This window comes from Sceloporus occidentalis, unplaced genomic scaffold, assembly GCF_023333645.1.
Source record: "Sceloporus occidentalis isolate IW3139 unplaced genomic scaffold, rSceOcc1.0.p SCAF_8, whole genome shotgun sequence".
Classification (NCBI taxonomy): domain Eukaryota; kingdom Metazoa; phylum Chordata; class Lepidosauria; order Squamata; family Phrynosomatidae; genus Sceloporus; species Sceloporus occidentalis.
Window position 1 is genome coordinate 16,312,101 of NW_028316988.1, and position 19,145 is coordinate 16,331,245.

The 19,145-nt window shown below is 40.3% G+C and overlaps 1 protein-coding gene across 2 annotated transcripts in view; it reads left to right on the forward strand.

Annotated features, from left to right (window-relative positions):
• Nucleotides 1–18,160, forward strand: part of CNTRL (centriolin) — a 37,133-nt gene extending 18,973 nt beyond the window's left edge. For both annotated transcript variants that reach the window (XM_089534970.1, XM_089534971.1), the window contains 29 exons: nucleotides 76–218; nucleotides 1,029–1,236; nucleotides 1,609–1,788; nucleotides 1,965–2,144; nucleotides 2,732–2,848; nucleotides 3,184–3,322; nucleotides 3,692–3,834; nucleotides 4,872–5,064; nucleotides 5,727–6,028; nucleotides 6,400–6,608; nucleotides 6,772–6,964; nucleotides 7,591–7,721; nucleotides 7,939–8,079; nucleotides 8,518–8,644; nucleotides 9,691–9,855; nucleotides 10,139–10,298; nucleotides 10,587–10,702; nucleotides 11,428–11,645; nucleotides 11,925–12,082; nucleotides 12,233–12,306; nucleotides 12,677–12,865; nucleotides 13,348–13,573; nucleotides 13,928–14,133; nucleotides 14,532–14,672; nucleotides 15,369–15,644; nucleotides 16,473–16,535; nucleotides 16,705–16,914; nucleotides 17,586–17,673; nucleotides 17,773–18,160. In XM_089534970.1, the coding sequence (XP_089391096.1) occupies nucleotides 76–218; nucleotides 1,029–1,236; nucleotides 1,609–1,788; nucleotides 1,965–2,144; nucleotides 2,732–2,848; nucleotides 3,184–3,322; nucleotides 3,692–3,834; nucleotides 4,872–5,064; nucleotides 5,727–6,028; nucleotides 6,400–6,608; nucleotides 6,772–6,964; nucleotides 7,591–7,721; nucleotides 7,939–8,079; nucleotides 8,518–8,644; nucleotides 9,691–9,855; nucleotides 10,139–10,298; nucleotides 10,587–10,702; nucleotides 11,428–11,645; nucleotides 11,925–12,082; nucleotides 12,233–12,306; nucleotides 12,677–12,865; nucleotides 13,348–13,573; nucleotides 13,928–14,133; nucleotides 14,532–14,672; nucleotides 15,369–15,644; nucleotides 16,473–16,535; nucleotides 16,705–16,914; nucleotides 17,586–17,660 (4,683 nt within the window). In that variant the 3' untranslated portion in view covers nucleotides 17,661–17,673; nucleotides 17,773–18,160. The remainder of the gene's footprint in view (nucleotides 1–75; nucleotides 219–1,028; nucleotides 1,237–1,608; nucleotides 1,789–1,964; nucleotides 2,145–2,731; nucleotides 2,849–3,183; nucleotides 3,323–3,691; nucleotides 3,835–4,871; nucleotides 5,065–5,726; nucleotides 6,029–6,399; nucleotides 6,609–6,771; nucleotides 6,965–7,590; nucleotides 7,722–7,938; nucleotides 8,080–8,517; nucleotides 8,645–9,690; nucleotides 9,856–10,138; nucleotides 10,299–10,586; nucleotides 10,703–11,427; nucleotides 11,646–11,924; nucleotides 12,083–12,232; nucleotides 12,307–12,676; nucleotides 12,866–13,347; nucleotides 13,574–13,927; nucleotides 14,134–14,531; nucleotides 14,673–15,368; nucleotides 15,645–16,472; nucleotides 16,536–16,704; nucleotides 16,915–17,585; nucleotides 17,674–17,772) is intronic.
• Nucleotides 18,161–19,145: the final 985 nt, after the last annotated feature.

Below are 19,145 nucleotides of genomic sequence, written 5' to 3' on the forward strand. Positions count from 1 at the left end.
TTATAGAATTAAAAAAAACCCACAAGATAGATTTTGCTGAGAACAGATTACTGTGATATTTTTGTTTTTTTACAGAGGGATAATAACCTTTTGAAACAGAAGCTGAAAGATGCTCAGAACCAACTGAACCACGCAGTTGATAGCTTAATCCATCCCGAAGAAGTCTTGTCTCGTGTGAGTGAACTCAAAAGAAAGCTACAGACTGGTGCAGAAATCAAGTGAGTTAAAAACAGAGATGTGATACATTCAAAGGGAGGCATTTCCCTTTCAGACTCTGGAAATACTTGTGTTCTGTGTTGTATGATGTGGACTTAATTCTCAAAGTACTTTTCACATCCATTGAGATGTTTGATGGAGATTTGATTCTAGAAATAAGTCTTTTAGGTATATAAAGACACAGAAAATACTCTTCTCCCATCCACTATGCCTTTCCTGTACTGAGCTTGCCATTTTTTCTTATCCAAGCTTCCCAAATACATTTTTGCTGTAACTTGGAGAAAACAGACTCAGGGGGGTAGCGGCAGGCTGGAAATGTATATCTCTATTCTTGCTGATTTGTAGATGTTTGACAGAGATGGAGGTGTAGGAAGGAGGGAATAAGTGCATTGCTCCCCAAATAAGAATCCAGCCCTTTCTATGAAAGTTCTGTTCGCTCTCCCAATTTCTACCATTGCAGTAACTTAAAACTTCAGCTGAGTATTTAGAAATACAGTTAAGACATTCAAAGAAAGGGGGCAGGAAAGTACAGAGGGAATGTGAATACAGCAAACGGAGGAGTTCTTAGGTGGGAATGATTTTCAGTGTGTCACTCTGCAATACCAGAAACCTGGTTTACTGAAGGAAAATTTCATTTGTGGGGGTCATAATTCTTCCATGCGTACAGACACACCATTGGCAGAGGCCCCCATTTTCTTTGAACATCTAGCTTAACTGCAGATCTTAGGTCTTTAAAGGAATGTTTTTGATCACCAAGCAAACTGTTCTCCATTCATTTTGTGTGACCGATTTTCTTTTCTTTTCTTTTTAAGGTGTCATAACTCAAAGGATATTTTAGGAAAAAGTCTTGGAGATCTGCAGAAACAGTTTGGTGAGATGCTTGCTCATTTACAGCAAGAAAATGAGGCATCACAGGCCAGAGAGAGCGAGCTTCAAAAGCAGATGGTATCTCAGCAAGCTAAGCTGGAAGAAGCACAGGAAAAATACCGACTGGCCTGCAACAGAGCTGCTGAAGCCAAAGTAAGAGAAAGGCAGATTAGGCAGAGAGGTGTGAAAGATCACTCTTTGCTTCTAGCTTTCAGAGAGAGCTGTGTCAGTTTGTTCCTGCAAACAAACCACACTGGCTGCTTTCATGCTTTAGAGGAATGAGAAGCATTCTGAAGATGCTCAAGCATTCATTCTCTTGACACTGCAATTGTAGACCCAAACAATAAATAAAACTAAACATGGAAAGCAGTATAGAATATATGTTAAAATGGCTTATAAAACATAGGTGGCAATTTAAAGTATCTAAAATATGTGTCTAAAATAGAATGTGCAGCTCAGTATGTGACCTTTATGGTTACTAAAAGGTCGCATCGTATTTCCCCTTTTCTTGCATTTTACCTTCAGATTAAATCTGAGAAAAGGCAGAATGAGACCCGAGTTCGACAGCTCGAGAATGAAATCCAGCATCTAAGTGAAAAGCTGAAGAGCATGGAAGAAATCCAGGGGCTCACAGATCAACAGCTTCAAGAAGCTGAGGAGGAGAAAGAAAAAATTCTTGCTCAACTGGAAGAGCTGGCAAACAGGGTAGGTCTGCACATTATGGAAAAGATGAATAATTTAGAACATTTTTATGCTGGTGCCTTCCAAATATTCTTGAGTTCCAGCTCCCCAAATTCTCCAGATACTACATACTACACGTCAGCAGTTGCAACTGTTACATTATTTTTCATGTCATTGAATGGTGCTTTCTTCCCTTTCAGAAAAAAGTTGAGGATGCCAGGGCGCAAATGCAATTCCTTGGCATTGATAAAGAGCTGAAGGAATTAAAGAGAGCAATATCGGCATCAGATAAACAGGCAACAGCAGAGCTATGTGCAGCTAAAGATCAGCTACGATCGCTTCGTGGGACTGTATCCAGAATTAATCAGGAGCGCACCGAGGTACAATATGGTAGAACTGCACACTTAGTACACTATGGCATTTTCTAGATGCCATATGGAATAGAATATTATATGGCTCTTATAATTTGAGCATATAGTTTGACACTTCAACTATAAATTGAAGTGTGAAAGAATGTAATTATTTAATTTAGTAATAAAATATCATACATTTTTTAGTAGGGTGGGTGTAGTACCTTACTTCTTTGTGAAAGAGGAACAAAGAAGGAATTGAATCATTACTTGGTCTAAGGTCGCCTTTCTATCCTATGTACTTCAGTTCACATCTGAAATTGTTGCAACTCCTAGTTATGGCTAGCAGCTCTTAAGTCCCCAGCTTCTTAATAATAGGATCCAGCCCAATGCTGGACCTTATTAAATAGGCAGAATACATTGGAGCTCTCTACTGATGAATTCAGCTGGAGTAGTACAAATACAAAAGAATAGCTCATTAATCATTCCTTTCACATAAAGAAATGAATAAGACACACATCACATTTATAGAGCTTTCCGTGTATTATCAACACATAATGCCAGCAAATGTGTGAAATAAATTAATACAACATCTTTTCTTTCTTTCTGAACTGCAGGAACTTCAGGAAGCAGAGAAATTCTGTATGCAGGCTACTCAGGCTTCTCAGGATCTTGCCAGGGCAGAAGCAGAAATAGAACTGTTGCAAAATCTTTTGAAAGAGAAAGAAGAGCAAGTATGTTGTTATTCAAATTATGGTACTCTGAACGTTCAAACACTAAATATAGGGGCAAAAGTGAAACCTAACTACCGTAGTTACAAGACAAAGTTACCAGATTCACTTTTATGTCTTCCAGTGATGCCTTAATACATGAATGAAACCTGGTTTTCAGGATGAGTTAGTGGATTTAAGTAGATCCCAGGATCAGATGAAAGTGTTGGTCATTGACATAGTTGGTCATGACATAGTTGCCATGGGAGAGCAGTGAGGATATCTTAAGTGTCTGGTTTTGGTAAACTTTGTATGCAAGGCCAAAAAGGGTTGACTGAGGTGTTCTTGTATCATTTCAGTATGACATGGAAAAAGCTGTTGCTGAAACTACTGCTTCCTGTTCTCAGAAAGAGGAGATTGATAAGTTAAATCAGCTTCTCAAATGCCACAAAACAGAAATAGACCGACTACGCAGTGCATTAGATCAGGCCAGGGCAGGTAATATTTTCTCTCCAATTTCTTTTCCCTCCACTGCGGTTGTTTTTTAAATACATTTTAAAACAAATTCAGATGTATTTTCATCTTTCTATGGACCAGTATCTTGTACTGACAAAGTAGTTCCAAAGCAGTGTATTTCCATGATAGAGGGAAGTTTCCAAAATTTCTGTGATCCTGCTTATCATGCAGAAAGGAATTGAATGGGTCACTGAATCCCCTTCTCCTGACCTATGGACAACATCATGGAAATATACTGCTTTGGAACTACTTTCTCAATGTGAATATTTAGTTGATCAGTCTGATTGACAGGTTCTTTCATTTACCTATAATCTCATATATAATGAGCTAAAAATCTAAATTCTCTTGCAGGTTCCAGAGACGAAATTAGCAGCATTTTGAATGAAATTGCAGTACTCAGGCATGCCATCTCTCACCAGAATGATGCTATTGCCAGCATAATGGAGCCGCTCAAACAGAGGGGACACTTGTTTTACATGCCTTCATCATCACAAGTATGAAAACTAGACATTTGATGGGAAAGAATCAGAGACAGATATTATTTTCCCATGGATCTTTTAGCGCTTTAATGGATTTAGAAATGTGGATTTGGAGATAATTATTAATTTTCCTTGGAAATTATCTGTAGTTGGCAAATGCCATTTCATTTTTGGCATGAGATGACTTCAGTCTTGCAGGCTTTTCTGGCTCACTGTGGTTAAGAGTGAGAGAATATACTCTTAGAGACAAGAGTCCCTTTGAGCACATGCAGCCAAAAAATTAGTAGTCCATAGAGCTGAGTACACAAAACTGTCCTATAAACACCTTAAATTCTGAGAGCAAAGTTAGATGCAGACTATCGATACGTAGTCTCTTCTGCAAATGGGAGCACCTCCTCCACATGCTCTTTCTTCCTTCATTGTAGCAAACAAGCATGAGATAGCATGTGATTGTAATGCTTAAACATGTTACTACCTTGTTTTGTATGAAGCAATCTTCAAGTTTGTACCGTGGGCTTCCAAACCTGTTATGCAGATCAGTAGCATCTTGCTGTGTGTTGCAGCTTGTCTTAAGCCAGTGTCCCAAATGACTCATTTGACTCTTAATCATACTGGATATCCATGTTAATAGGCCTCTTTCTTGCAACTGCTCCTTATTTATTCATAAATATGGGCACTATGCTTTTCTGGCTGAGGTGTTTGTTCATATTGATCGGTGAGTGTATGCTTTCAGACAACATAGTGTTGCTCCAATAGAGGGGATACATCATATTTAACTTGAAGGTAGAGGTGAGCAGATTAAGGAACTAACCAAAAAGTATATTGTCCCATATTTTGACATTCAGAACAAAAGCTGAGCCCTGGAGAGTATTTTGTTCTTCCTCCAGCAAAATCATGAGGGTATTTTAGGTCCTGTTTCAGACATGAATTCCTTATTTTTTTAAACAAAGGGCAGAAAGGGGACTCATAGTTTACAACAAGTAGTGTTTTTCATGAAATGTTTGTCCTAACCGTGTTGTTATTCGTTGCTTCCCTCTCAAATACTCTTAAAGGCATCTACTCCTGCATCTCAGAGTACCAAAGACTCTGGTGTTGGTTTGCAATGCCCCATGTCAACCCCAATCAGAAAAGAACTTGGAGAGAATAAGCCAAGCAAGAAGGAGCGTTCAGCCTCCCCTGCTGCCAGAGAGTGTCATTTGCACACGCCAGTCAGAAGTGGCCTACAGGAATCTCTCTTCAATGAAAGTAAGTCTGAGAGCGATGGTTGTTTCTGTACTTTTTCAGAACTGTTTGCCAAATAGTTTCTCCTATTGCTCTAAGAGGAAAAAGCATGGGTTTCCACTATGTAGCTCTTAAAAGCACAAGCAACTAGTTGTGGTCAAAAACCCAACAATCCTATTATTCCACAGGCATGTAAATTATAGCTTGTACCTTTGCAGTCTTACTTAGAATTAGATTTCACTGATGTTATTTGCCATCTGATCTTTTCTGCATGTCTTTTTAAAGGCTGGTGCAAGCAATGCCTGCTGTGGTCACCTCTTTTTTTGCCAGCATTTCTGTACATATATCTTGTTGGAGAGAAGCAACTCCCCAGCTTATTCGTTACTATTCCTTCTGGGGGAGATTCTGGTTGTTGTTTTTGTTTAAATGACCTATATACTGCCCAGTTGAAACTTTCAAACAGGCACATACAGTTCCATATGACTGCAATAAAATTGGACAGATACAGAACCAATGCAGTGCTGAAAATTCTACAACAGTCAGCTTAGAATTGTTTCTACACTCTGCACTTGTTCTCTTGAAGGTGGATGTTTTGGGCTTTTTGTGTCTGTGTTTCTGTTCCCAGATTTCTTAATAGTATTCATAAGCTTTCAGGTCAGCTGTTTTTGTTGTATTTCACAATGCAGGGAACCAAGAAGAAGGTGAACTGAACATTCACGATGCCTCTTCCTTTGTACCACCTCCTGGATCAGTCATTTATTCTCTTCTGCCAGATGGTGCTCCGGCACCTTTGGGAACAGTTGTGTATTGCCCACCGCCCCCATCCATACCAGCCAATGGAGGAATTCTTGCTCCAACTACAGTGGTACATGGCCCGCCTCCTGCTGGGGCTCATCTTGTTTATTACTCTCCTGTTCCCACTAACTGTTCAGTGCCTCTTGTTCCTGTTGGAGTACTTCATTGCAACATCCCTGAACATCACAACTTGGTAAGAGTCCTGGCTTGGTAAGAGACACCAGTTTATGAAGCTAAAATAAATGTCTCAGTGTTGTGGGTGAGAATTGGGGATATCTGCTGGTTATCACCTCCAGGCAACCATGTTGTTAGGTTGCTTTAAGCAATCCACTGTCTTAGCTAGCTATACCCCACCTGTAATACAGGAATGATAAGCATTGCTCATTTTTGCTACAATAATGCTATGCCCTGCTAATAATAGGACTTGCAATAAATCTAGATCACTAGTTCATAATTTTAAAAGAAGACTGATTCTTGCCTTTCTTTTCACTATACAATTCAGACTTTTTAGATGCATGTTTCCTTATTACTGAAAGCATGGTAATTGCTATTTATGTGTTTCAGGAAAATGAAATATTAAGGCTTGAAGACAGTATAGACAAGTTGAAATCTGAAAAACAGAAAAGCAAGTCTACTAGAATCTCTCATCATGAACATAACAGAGAGATGGAAGAATTGCACCAAGGCATTCAAGACCTGTTAAGTGAAAGAGAAGAGCTGGAGCATCAAGTAACAGAGCTGCGTAAAACAGCCCAGAAACGAAATAAACGCAAGTAAGGAGACTGTGTAGAGGGGATTGTTTGCCTGTCTTTTCTTTGAGCCTGCCTACTGTCTTCATTTGGTTTGGCTAAAAGGGGAAGGAGGGTTGTGAGCTTCATAAAAAGCTCCCCTTGGCTTTTTGTGGGAAATAAATTAATGATCCTTCTTGTGTTTTAGAGACTTTCTTGATGGGCACATAAGTGGCCTCCTTTCAGAGCTGGAGTTAGAGAAATCTCTACAGCACCATGAGAACATTGTGGATGAAATCAAATGCATGGAAAAAACCCTCTTGAAGCGACGGGCAGAACTCCGGGAGGCGGACAGACTTCTGGCTGAAGCGGAAATTGAACTTGAAAATACACGAGGAAAAGTAATTTTGGATTTTGTCTGTTTCAAAACTCAGAATTCCAAAAGACGCATTAGTAGTTCCAAGCTGTCAGCTCTTAGCTACAGGTAGATTTGCTTGGTTTACTGTGGATAAGAAAACCTATGGGTTTGCCATTGCCTTCTCCTGAGGCTGAGAGCACGTAACTTGTGCAAGGTACCCAGTGGGTTTCATGGTTGAGCGGGAAATTGAACCCTGGTCTCCAGAGTCATAGACCAACCTTCAAACCACTCTGCCATGCTGGCTCTCATTCTAGTGAATTATTTTTGCTATTCTACTGATTCTTGTAACATAAGAGTCAGCCCTCCATATCTACAGGTTCTGTCTGTGGATCAACCATCTGCAGCTTGAAAATATTTTTACAATTTTTAAATTCCAAAAAGCAAACCTTGATTTTGACATTTTTTTTATAAAGGATAGCATTTTATTATGCCATTGGATATAATGGGACTTGAGCATTCACTGATTTTGGTTCCATATGGGATCCCAGAACAAAACCCCAGTGGATACTAAGAGCCCACTGTACCTTACTTCTCTATGCTGAATAATACGGAGCCTGCTAATTTGAATAGTAGCATGCATCTCAAAAAATAGCATTTTTTTTCCTCTAGACCAAAGATACCATCCAGAAGTATAATAGTGCTAAACAGCATTTGTCTCAAACTGAGAAAGAAGCCGAGGAGCTGGAACGACGGGCTCAGGAGATGGCTGTGAGGCTTGTAAAAGCAGATCAGCAGCTAAGGTAAACTGGAGCTATGTTAAGTCACACTGTTTGGCCCTACATAGTGGGTGTCATCTTAAAAGAGCTCAGTGTCTTGTAGCTGTTGGCCTCAAGAAGTTTCTAAGATTTGGGTCTTTTTGCTTAGACCCTGTATAAAAATAAAAAACTGTAAGAACCTGAACAGTCATTGTGAGCAAGCAATCAGCAATAAACAGACATTTTTATGACTGTATTTCAGGTTGCTTCAGGCAGACGCAAAGGACTTAGAACAACACAAGATGGAACAAGAAGGGGTTTTGAAGGAAATCAATAAAGTCGTATCGGCAAAGGATTCTGAATTTCAGTCCTTGAGCCAGAAGATTGAAATCTTGACCGAAATGTAGGTTAGACTGGTTTTTGGCTTGCAATTATAAAGTATGGGAGTGATTTTTTAAAAAGAAAAACTAATTAAGATATTTAAGGAATACTTAATACATAATTTAATCTCTCTTGAAGGATGCCTGCACTCAGAATAGCCTCAGTCTCTACACAACTCTCTCTTATGTTTGTGGTTGGTGATGTGAAGGACTGAAAAAGTGGTCCCCAAACTTTGGTCCTCAAGGGATTCCAGGAGCTGATATCCAAAAATCTGAGAACCGAAGTGTGGGAATTACTGAACTAGAGCCTTCAGTTGGGCATCTCACCAGAACCATCAAATCTGTATAGCTTCTCTCCATAGTATGTATTGCTTGCTCAATCAGCAATTTAACTGAGCAACAATGGACTACCAAGTGTTTAAATCTCCGTCAAAAATTATTTTAATCCCAAATTCTTCTAGCCTTCAGAAGCTTCAGGCAAATATACAAGTTGCTGAAGGCAATGAAGACCACCATCTCCACATCCTTAAAGAAGCAGAGCATATCCTTCAGAGCAAAAAGAGTGATTTAGAGAGGCTGAAGGATGAGGTGAGTAGAATTTATGGTGTAAGAAAATCAGTTTGATCCATCTCATCCTGTTATAGCAATATATGTTCTAGTCCTAGATAGCTCTGACAGGAATGAGAAGTAGACAGCTTTGTTAAGGAGCAGAGAAAAGGATATAAACTCATCTTATTAATCCAGTTGTCAAATTGCAAGTTACTGTAAAAAAAAGTAACAATAATAAGAGGCCTTCTCTTGAAGGCTTACATTCCTGGTTTGGAACGAGGAGGCATTTGAATGAGTTAATCCTTCCTTCCACCAGGAAAGGCAGAGACAATGTGAGCCAAGTGTTTTTCACCTAGATAATGTCCCCTGTAATGTCTCCCAGACAGTTCTGAATGCATGGCACATTGGGGAGGAAAGGGAAGAAAGGTCAGTCGGACTAAGCCAGGGTGAACAGATGAATACAAAAACAGGAAAAGAGTTGGATGTCAGGAGGAAAGATGGTCCTGTGATAAGGTGCTGTAAGGGGAAAGGGACTTGGGTGGGAGAAAGGAAGGGCATTCTTAGTCTGAACTAGAGAATTAGTTCCTATGGAGAGAAGGGTTCAAAGAGAAGGCAGTAGGAAAAGAAGACCATAGAGACATTTTGAAAAGAAAAATATGTGAACAGTTAAGGCAGTCAAGACTTACAAGTCTCATACAATGGGGCAGAGGAGACTCATCACCTAAAGATCCGCGTCTGGGCTGTAGTTCTGTCCCCATTTACTTGGGAACATGTTGTGTTTAAGCCAGTGGGACATGCATGGCTAAAATGTCACAACTGAAAGACTTGCACCCTTTTTACTTGGTCTCTGGCATTCCAAGCCTGGAGAGATAAAGCTAGGAGACCTTACACTTATGGCTTCCTTCTTTCCTTATGTGGATAATGGTGATGGTGGTAGTCACAATGATAATAGTAATACTTAGCGTGTAGGTAATGTTTTATAGGGTTCTGGATATTTCAAATATTATGTCAATTCCTAGAACAACCAGATAAAGCTACTTGTAGGTTTGCATTGGAGTTAGTTTGTCTCCTTCCTGTTTTCTAAGACTGCAGCGCAACAGCAGGAGCTCCAACTTTTGAACCAAATGCTTGGTCAAAAAGAGGAAGAGCTACATCTTCTCCAAGACAGCATCATCCAGAAAAATAGTGACCTTGCTGAAGCTCTCAGGGATGGTGAAGCTGAAGTGGCCAGAAAACAACGACAAATAAAGGTTTGTTGGAGTTATTTCTCAGAAATTGGAAATGTTTTCCTGGTAGATCTGTAGTTCAAACTATTCTGTTGCTTTATCACCGATTTTTTGAACATCTAATTTGTGTTTTTCAAGCCAGATCAAATGTAGGAAGTTAAGTGAGGAAAAGAAACTATTTAGGTTACAGTGCTTAATAGGAAAGAAATCTTATTGAACTTTCTAGGACTTACATATTCATAGCATTGTGATACTTCAACTAAGCTATTACAATTTTTAAAATGGCAATGTTGGTTCTTTTGCCTAGGAAGTGAAGTCATTTCTAGAAGACCTGAGTGTTCAGAAAGGAGAACTCAGTGCCCAACTAAGTGAGAAAAGAGCCCAGCTTTCTCTCATAACGCAAGAAATCCAAAAAGAGGAGGAGAAACTCCAGGACGTCCTGCAGCTGATCATGAAGCATAAGACAGGTTTGGCTTTAAAATAGTTACCATGTGCACACTTAATGTCCCCATTGATAACAATTAAAGTGATGAGGTTGTAGTCAGATGCATCTGAAGGCCATGAGTTTGGGGGGGAAGGCTTGATCTATCCCCAGCTGACAGCAACCATCCAGGATCTGAAGCAGCTTGCTCTCTTTCCAGCATTGTTGCCAGAGATGTTTAGTGTTGATTTCAGGTGAACGTCCTTTATTTCATTTGATCTGATTTACTTAGAACTTAAATGATTTTGTCTCTCTCTCTCTCATCAATTCTCAGAACTCAAGCATGTTCTGGAAAGATTGCAGCTAAAGAACAGTGAGCTGAAAGACCTGGAACTCCAGCATAGCCAAAAAGTTAGCGAATTGGAAAAAATGCAGGTTGCAGTCCTGGAGGTAAGGAAGAGTGGCTTTTAGCATGATTCTGCAACATAGGAAGCCCTGTACAGTTCAAACGTGGTTAATATCAGGAGGAGTATAGTCAGGCCATTAAATGAATGGCTTTATCCAAAAGGTACCCATCACCACTGTGCCAACTAAATCCCAATTGTTCCTGCGCATACTACATTTGTTAGAATATGCACTGCAGAAGATGTGTTGAATAGCAGCCTAAAAATATAAAACGAGTTGCACAAGTATCTTGCCAGTACATTTATCAGAGAGCTGTATAGCTCTGTAGTAATTGTACTAAGTAACAAATCTAGGTTGCTTCCTTGCAATGTTTGAAATGGCCCACGCAGTGTCAATTTATGCATTGTCTAGAGGAAATGTCTTACTTCCACAGGTACAAAGTATAGTTGATTATTCAAAAAGCCTTTGCAAAAAATAACATGACTTTGAGGGAAAGTGTGAGAACTTTATACTGCTTATTACACATAAAATTAAAATCAATAGGCTTCTAATGTACAAATAAATGTCATATTGTATGGAAAAGTTCCATGAAATTTCCCCCCAAATTAACCATGCCACCAATAAAGAATAAAGATGCCAGTTTATGAATGCTTTCAGCATTATGGAAATATAATATTGTACAGCTGTGTCATGCAAGACGTGAAGCAAGCATCACAAATTGGTGTTCTGTGGAATAAAATGAAATACATGTCTAACAATGTATTCGATAGGAGCAGCTGGAATTAGAGAATATCCAGCAAGCATCCCAGCAGCAGCGAGAGGAAGCAGAATGCCAGAGGCAGCTTCTTGAGAAGACTCACCAAGAAGCTGAGCGGTTGAATTCTCAGCTCCGCAACCTTCAGAAAAGCATCAGAGCCCTGAGCAATGAGAAACAGCAGCTAGAGGAAAACTGTGAGCATTTGGAGGAGAAACTCTCCCAAACCAAAAGGTAAAGGAGTTAGATGAAGAAAGATATTTATATGATGAATGTTGTTAGATGTTATCAGGCAGTTTGGTGAAGGGTTTTTGTTTGCTTTGTTTTGTAACACCTTGATAGCTATGGGGATCAATTCAGCTCTAAGCAGCAGTCACTTCTGTACTGAAGCTTAAAGTCTCACCTAAGAACTGGAATGACATGCTCCATCATTCCTTTGGATGTTTGTAAGTAAACTTGCCAGAAATATCAGTGAGATTTCTAAAAACACTGTGTCTTAATCTCATTCTACAGAAGCTTGGCTTCTGCTGAAGACAGAAATAAAGCTACCCTTGCTAGCAAAGAAAAAATGAACTTGGATGCCCAGAAATTGCAGTTTGATATTGACCAGCTGGAAAAACATAAAGTATCTTTGAATGGAGACATTGGAGACCTACAAAAGCATCTTCACGGTAGAGAAAAGTTTTCTAATTACTTCTGTAGTAGTTATTTTTATGAGAGCTACAGTATTATAACCTTGGGTATGAGACAGATTTTCTTTATGTATCCTCAGATATTTCTATCTTGATTACTACCTTTTTTCTACAATGTATTTTCTTTAGAAAGAAAGGAGGAGCTGAATATATTGAGGACTGAACTGAGTGATTCCAGGCATCGTCTTCAGCTGCTGGAAGAGGTGAGATTCATTTAGCTTTAGTATTCAAGACATAATGGACAAACCAAAATCTACTTTGAAATGTGAAGCCATTAACAAAAATTAACAGCCCAATCCTGAACCGGTTGTATATTCTCTTAAATTCAGAAGGACTAACATGCGCAGAATTAGGCTGTGATGTGATGTGATGAAGAGTACATACATACTTTATTCTTTTCTTATTTCAAGCCCTTCTCATCATGGCTTAGTAGCAAGGATACATTTTGTAGGCACCCGAAACATCACTGCTGCAATATTGAAAGCTCTTGAGATAATGTTTAATTGTAGCAGAGCGTTGCTGTTATTTTATCTTATTTTACTTTCTAAATGTCATTTTGCTCTATAATGGCAGGATGTGAAAAATGCCGCAAAGCAGAAAGAGGAACTGCTTCAAGAACAGACAGCCCTGAAAAGCAGCATTGGAGTATATACACAGGAATGCAAGAAATGCCAGGAAGCACAAAGGAAGATGGAAATCCAGCTGCAAAAAGTTTGCAGGGAAATAGAAGGGCAAGAGTTGGAGCGGGCGAAACAAGAGAAGGTACCTGAGTTTAATCCACTCTCTTGGACAATGTTAAGGCGTTTGGCATGTTGGAAAATAATCACACTCACCATAATATAAGAAGAAAAAGGCACTATTCTTCTGAGTCAGATCAGTGTCCTAGCATCATTCCTATCTGATGGCTAATCTTTAAAGCCAGTTGAGGGTGTCTTGGGCCATTGGGTCATTTAGCCTTGATATTATCAGGAACTTAACCCTTCTCTGTTGCACACACATTCTTTGATTCAACTGTTGCTCTGTAAATGGAAATGATTCTCAAAACCTATGCGTGAAAGCTCTGGTATTACTGCCTTTTTTAGGATAGTTTGTCCTTTTGAGAAAATAGGAACTCAGCAGCCATACTGACCTGAGGTGACGCACTCAGCTGTTGGGGGCCCTGGGAGCTTTATGGGAGGAGAGAAAAATAAGGTGGGATATTTCAGCCAACAAAGATTAAATCTTGGCCTGCTGTCTCTGGCTAGATCCTTCAGCACCTCAGGGACGACACACGGCTTGAAGAAAAGAAGCTAGAGGAATGTACGGCTAAACTGAAGGATCGGAAGCAGCAGTTGGGACAAGAGCTGGCCGAACAGCAGCGCCAACTGGAGCAAGTGATTGCTAAAGTTCAAGAGGCAGAAGAGCGAATCCGAAAGCTTCAGGAAGAGGAATCCTGGCAGTTGACACTTGAAGAATCCATCAAGAAAACTCGTATGTTGGCCCTTAGGCTATAGCCACTGATATATTGATATATATTAACTGACAGTTCTGTTCAGTCCCCAGGGGATCAGATAGTAATGTTTTTAGAACAAGCCCTTATAGAACCTGGGTAATACTTAGGTTTCATTTTAGACAGGGGAATCACAGTTTCAAAGCCAAGCTGCCATGTAGTCCACTGTGTGGCTATAGTCATGAAGAGACAGCCAGATAGATTCAAATGCGGTTCAGAATAGCGTGAGGAGGGAGCACTATACAACCGTGAGGGTATGTCAGAAGGTGGGGGCTGCAATTCGGTACATGTCTATGACTTTTTTTGGTGACCCAGGCGGAATGATCTGATTTCAGGTCACCAGCTCTCTGAAAAAGAACTGAAGTTGCAAGAAAAAGCAGATGAGGTTTTGTCCCTCCAACGGAGGCTCGACCTCTCAAAGGCCGAGGAGAACGTACTTCATAGCAAGATCCAAGCAGAGAGGACAAAGGCCGAAAAGCAAATAGCAAGCCTGAAGGAAACTATCAAGACTCAGAGGGCACAGTTTGAAACATCTCTTCATGTATGTTCTTGCTGTGGTAAAGAATGTTTGTAGTTACTTTAATTATACTTTTCTTTAGGGAGAGCGAGCATTGGTAAGAGCCTTCTTTGGAGCCATTCAGCCAAGGTGCATTCATGCTCAACATTTTGGTTTTTTAGTGTTCAGAATATCTCTTACATAATAATTTTTATTAAAACCCTGTAGGACAGTATTGTGGATGGAGAGGGTGTTTCTCAGAAGACAAAGTAATTGAAGATTTACACCTCTTTACTGCACATACAGTATTACTTAGTGCCACTTGCCTTTGCCTCAGTCCTGTCCAAGGGGTTATTATCATAATTCAGTTTTGTTTCAAAGCATGGAAACCGAAAAGAAAAGCTTTCCCCATCCATCCATGGGTTTTTTGTTTTATTTTTTAGGAACAGAAACTGGAGAACCATTTGTTGCAGAAGGAAATGGCCTCATTGGAGAAAGTAGCACAAGACAACCACCAGCGAGCAAAGCAGTTGATGAGGGACCTTGGCCAGATCGAAGAGGAATATGTGCAACTGAAGTCACAGGTATTGGCCCAGATGCCACCACTAACCTTTCTTTAACTCAGTTCACACTGGGTAAGGCAGGGATGGTGCCATCACCTTTGTGTTTTGGTTGCCTGGTCCCCCGAATCTTCCCATTTTCTCTTCTGTATGGTGTAGAGGAAGAGGATAGAGAGGGCTTTTTCCCTTCCCATCTTTCCCACAACAGTGGTACTTGGGGTCACTGAAATAAATCAATTTATCAGCAGATTCTAGACAAGCCTAGCAACAGGGTTTCTTTTTACAGCACAGAATGAATCTGTGCGATTCACAGCCACATGACGTGGTGCGATTGGGTGCTTTAGATAGCTTTGAAAAATAATGTTAACAAACCCATAATGGAGGAGAAACTTGTCTGAGGATGTTAGGCACAATAGTCAGAAACTATCCCATCTTCAGAGGCAGTTTTCACTTGCATGACAATTACAGGAGACAAGCAGCACGGGAGAAGCGGTCATCCTCTACTTGGGACTTCCAGAGACATTTGGTTGGTATCTGTTTCAAACAGAACAGCAGAAATGCAATTCTTCTCAAATAGGGAGCCCACTGGTGACTGTCCATTGCTGCAGGTAGTTTGTCTAGGGCTTGCTTAGTGTCTGCACTGAATTTTGTTGGCAAATGGGGTGCTAGTTCTTGCTAGTTTCCAAAGTGCCTCACTTGTCCTTGTATCCTGTTACTTAGATGAAGAATCAAGAGGATCTGGAGAAACGTCAGAAGGAGGTGATAGGCACAGTGAAGATGCTGAAACTGGAGGTGAAAGACAAAATGAGGACCGGTCTGAAAGATCTGAGCCAGTCTCCTCCAGGACTGCTGCAAGGTCCAGACACTCATTGCGAAGCAAATGGAAGACTACAGAGTGACATGGAAAGTCTGAAGGAAAACTATCCCTTCACAGACAGTGAGACAAGAATGCGCTGCTTTGATGAAAAGCTGGATCTAGCCAAAGTCCACATTACGGTAAACACACCCCTACTAAAATCAATGTTAAAAGTCAGAGCTGTTTCAGTTATCAGCATACTGTGCAAATACAAGAAACAAAAGTCACGCTTCCTGTATTCACGCATGGCACAGTCTCCACACATCTTCCTCACTCTCATGAAATCTGCATTGGAAATTCACATATACAGGATGGTTTTCTCACAATGGCTGAAATACGTATTCATGCACAATTTCCCTTATGGAAGAAGTTGAACATTTTTGTCTCATGCAGAACATCTGCATTCAGCTCAGGGCTGTGGGAGCAGAGTTGTGCATGTAGTGCCATTTTGTGTGCATGTGCCCAACCAATCAATTGTGCATTTAGCAGTGCCATTGTACAATATTGCCAATCAAAAGATTGGGTAGCACAATTAATGTGTCATTTCTCATAGAGTATGTAACCCCATTGTGGGGTTTCAGCCATTGGCTGCTGGAAAACCTCCTCCTCCTTTCCATCTGCTCTTCAAAAAACAGAGTTTCTAAAGTTCTCACCTAAAATCTTCTTAAAATATGTAAGCCCTAGCTTTCTTGGGAATTCTAGAAGTTTATAGGCAAGGTTTCATACTTGAACGGAGTAACCAGGTGCATTATATTCCTAGCCTATATTTATCAGCGGCTTCTGCTCTGAGACCTTAGTCTGTGCTGTCAAGACAACCTTCTGTGTTTTATATATAGTTCACAAATACATGTAATGGGATGTCAGCACACCATTACATGTACTTGCAGCCTGTATTTGGACACCTCTGGACCTGGCCACCACTAGACTGCACAAAAACCTTTGGTAATCTGTTCTTTTTCCCCCTCAAGGATGAACAGTGGCGTGGCAAAGCGCGCCGAGAAAAACTTCAGCACCATGAAGATCGGCTCAAGGTAACAACAGCTCATGCCCAGCGTTGCTAACCTTACAAAGCTTCAGTGGGTGGGATACCAAAATCTCATAAGATACATGGCATAGTAGTCTCTTATGGCTGTGCCTTTATAGCAACATTCATCTCATAAACTGTAAACGGACTGTGGGCTCCCTGTTTTTGTTGTTAAGGCTCGGCTTCGGCAATGCATGTCAAAGCAAGCGGAAGTGTTGATTAAAGGGAAACAGCAGACGGAAGGCACCCTCCACAGCCTGAAGAGGCAAGTCGATGCATTGGACGAACTGGTTAGCAGCACTTCCACAGATTCGCTGTTTCTGTCTTTGAACTCCTCCGGGTTGACAGACTCTTTGCAGGAAGAGCTGAATCTTACAAGGAACCAGGTAAGCTTTTCTAGCAAGTTGAATGCTTTTACTTGTGTGCATGAAAGCCTTTCTGTTTTCATTTGAAGATGAATAATCTTGCCTTTGGATCAAATATGTGTAAATGCATAATTTACAGTCGTCGAAGGTTGGGAACCCCTACTCTGGCTGGTGGCCGAGGCCAAGGCTTTTCCTTCTTTTTTGCTGCCCGGAAGTTAACTGTTGGGGCATTTATTTCTTGCAAGCTCCTTGCAACTCTTTCACCAGTGGCAAGGTTAAGTTTTCTGTTAAGATGTTGAGCTTTTGGAGAGGAGGGATGATCTGCAGTAGCCTTACTTCCTCTGGCTGGTAGCAAATGGCATGAAACTTTATCCCAGCATCTCCTCCTACTTGCAGATTGTCTCTGGCACTGGCTTTTCTTGTGCATATTTTATTTTGACATATCTCTATTTTGCCTTTTGGTCTAAAATTATTTAGCCATAATGGTATGTGAGGTCCTAACGGGGAATTTTGGCATAGCCTAGTTATTTCATTCCGTAAGGCATACTTTTAACTTGCCAGTTTTAAGAGTAGCCGTAACCATCAGTTCCTTTGCATAATTCAAACATGATTATGTCCAAGACACTCGGGTTGTAACTGTGACACAACAGTTTTAAAACAATTTACTCTTGGAACTCCGATTTCTCTCCTAGTTTGCCAGATCCCCTTCCAGGAGAGCAACTGGCATTTCATCACAGACTGAAGTTACCCATCAGTACAACACATAGCCTGTCAAAACAGGTAAAATGAAATTGGTATTGCTGCTTTGCTTGCCTGTTGATATTGTTTGCAGGTAGCATCGTTCATGGCAAAATAACATCCGTGTTTTTTTAATTGTAGAAAAACAGTGACATACGCAACTAATGTTGGTGGGACCAGTGCCAATAATATGGGTTCAAAAGTATGTGAAGATGACTACCTCATTTGCTTCTAAAGTCCTGGTCAACAACAGTCCTTGGGACTTTTCAGCTATGAGCTCAGGTTTTATTCCCTCCATGTATTTAGTTGAATGTTCTGTTTTTGGGAACAGTGACATCTGTACTGGTGTGTACAATTTATTTGAAGCACTGAAAATTACAGCCATGAACATACCTGTGTACATTTCATAGAGAAGCATGAGTTTATTTATATAGGGGTAAGCATGTTTAAGGTTTGCTTCGATGCTAAAAGAAAAGTTTTTCTATTGGATAAAATATTTTCTTAATAAAATGTGACAAATTACCGTCAACATCTTCTGCTTTTTTGTCAAACAAGGAAAAAACTGAGTGATGGGTAACTACAGTGTATCTAATCAATTAGACCAAACTACACTAGAGTCACTGAATCAATTGCTGAGTGGTGAGCCAACACACAGGTCCATCAAATTGATTCAGCGGCTCTACTCTAGTTAGGATTAAAGCCCGTGTTGGTTAAACATTTACAAGGACTTCATTTTTAACTGGGCTGAATACTGAAGCTCAACCTGCATAATTGAAATAATTCTAATCTAAGGCATCTTGGTGTGTTGAGAAGTGATGAAACAATGCCTTAAAACAAAACTAAACCTTTTGAGTAGTGGTAGTAGTAGAAGTTAAACTCACCTGGCCTTATAGTCAACATGATTTAGCCCTTTTGAGAGCAGTTCCTTAGCAATCCTGATGAACTGATGTGATAATTCTACATGAAATTTAGAGGTCTGGCCTGAAGTGCAAGAGCAGGTATGGAAAAATGTATGTATCTAGGGACAGGGAAAAAACTTCCTGCTACCCTTTCCAGTCTGTTACAAGATAATGCTGCACAGGAAGATTTCAAACAGGATTCTCCCAATGATTTGAGGGCTGAGTACAAAACATACTACTTGTGCAGAGAGTTACTGTAGCACCTTTGAGACTAACTGAAAGAAAGTTGTCAGCATGAGCTTTCATACACTTGAGCCTACTTCCTCCAATGCATAAGCGGAAGTAGACTGAAGTCTACGAAAGCTCATGCTGCCAACTTCTTTTGTGCAGATAGTCTCAGAGTAATATGGCTATATCTTTGAATATTACTTGTGGTTTAAAGCCACAGAATAGGCAGTAGCCCACCTCGAACTACAGTAGGCCCACCACATTCACTGGGGTTAGGAATGCAGGACCCCTGTGAAAGTGGAAAAAGCACAAACAACAAGAACCAGAGAGAATAACTCTCTAGGAAGCTTTAGGTCCTCCAGTACAACTTCTGGCTGATGTTGGAGG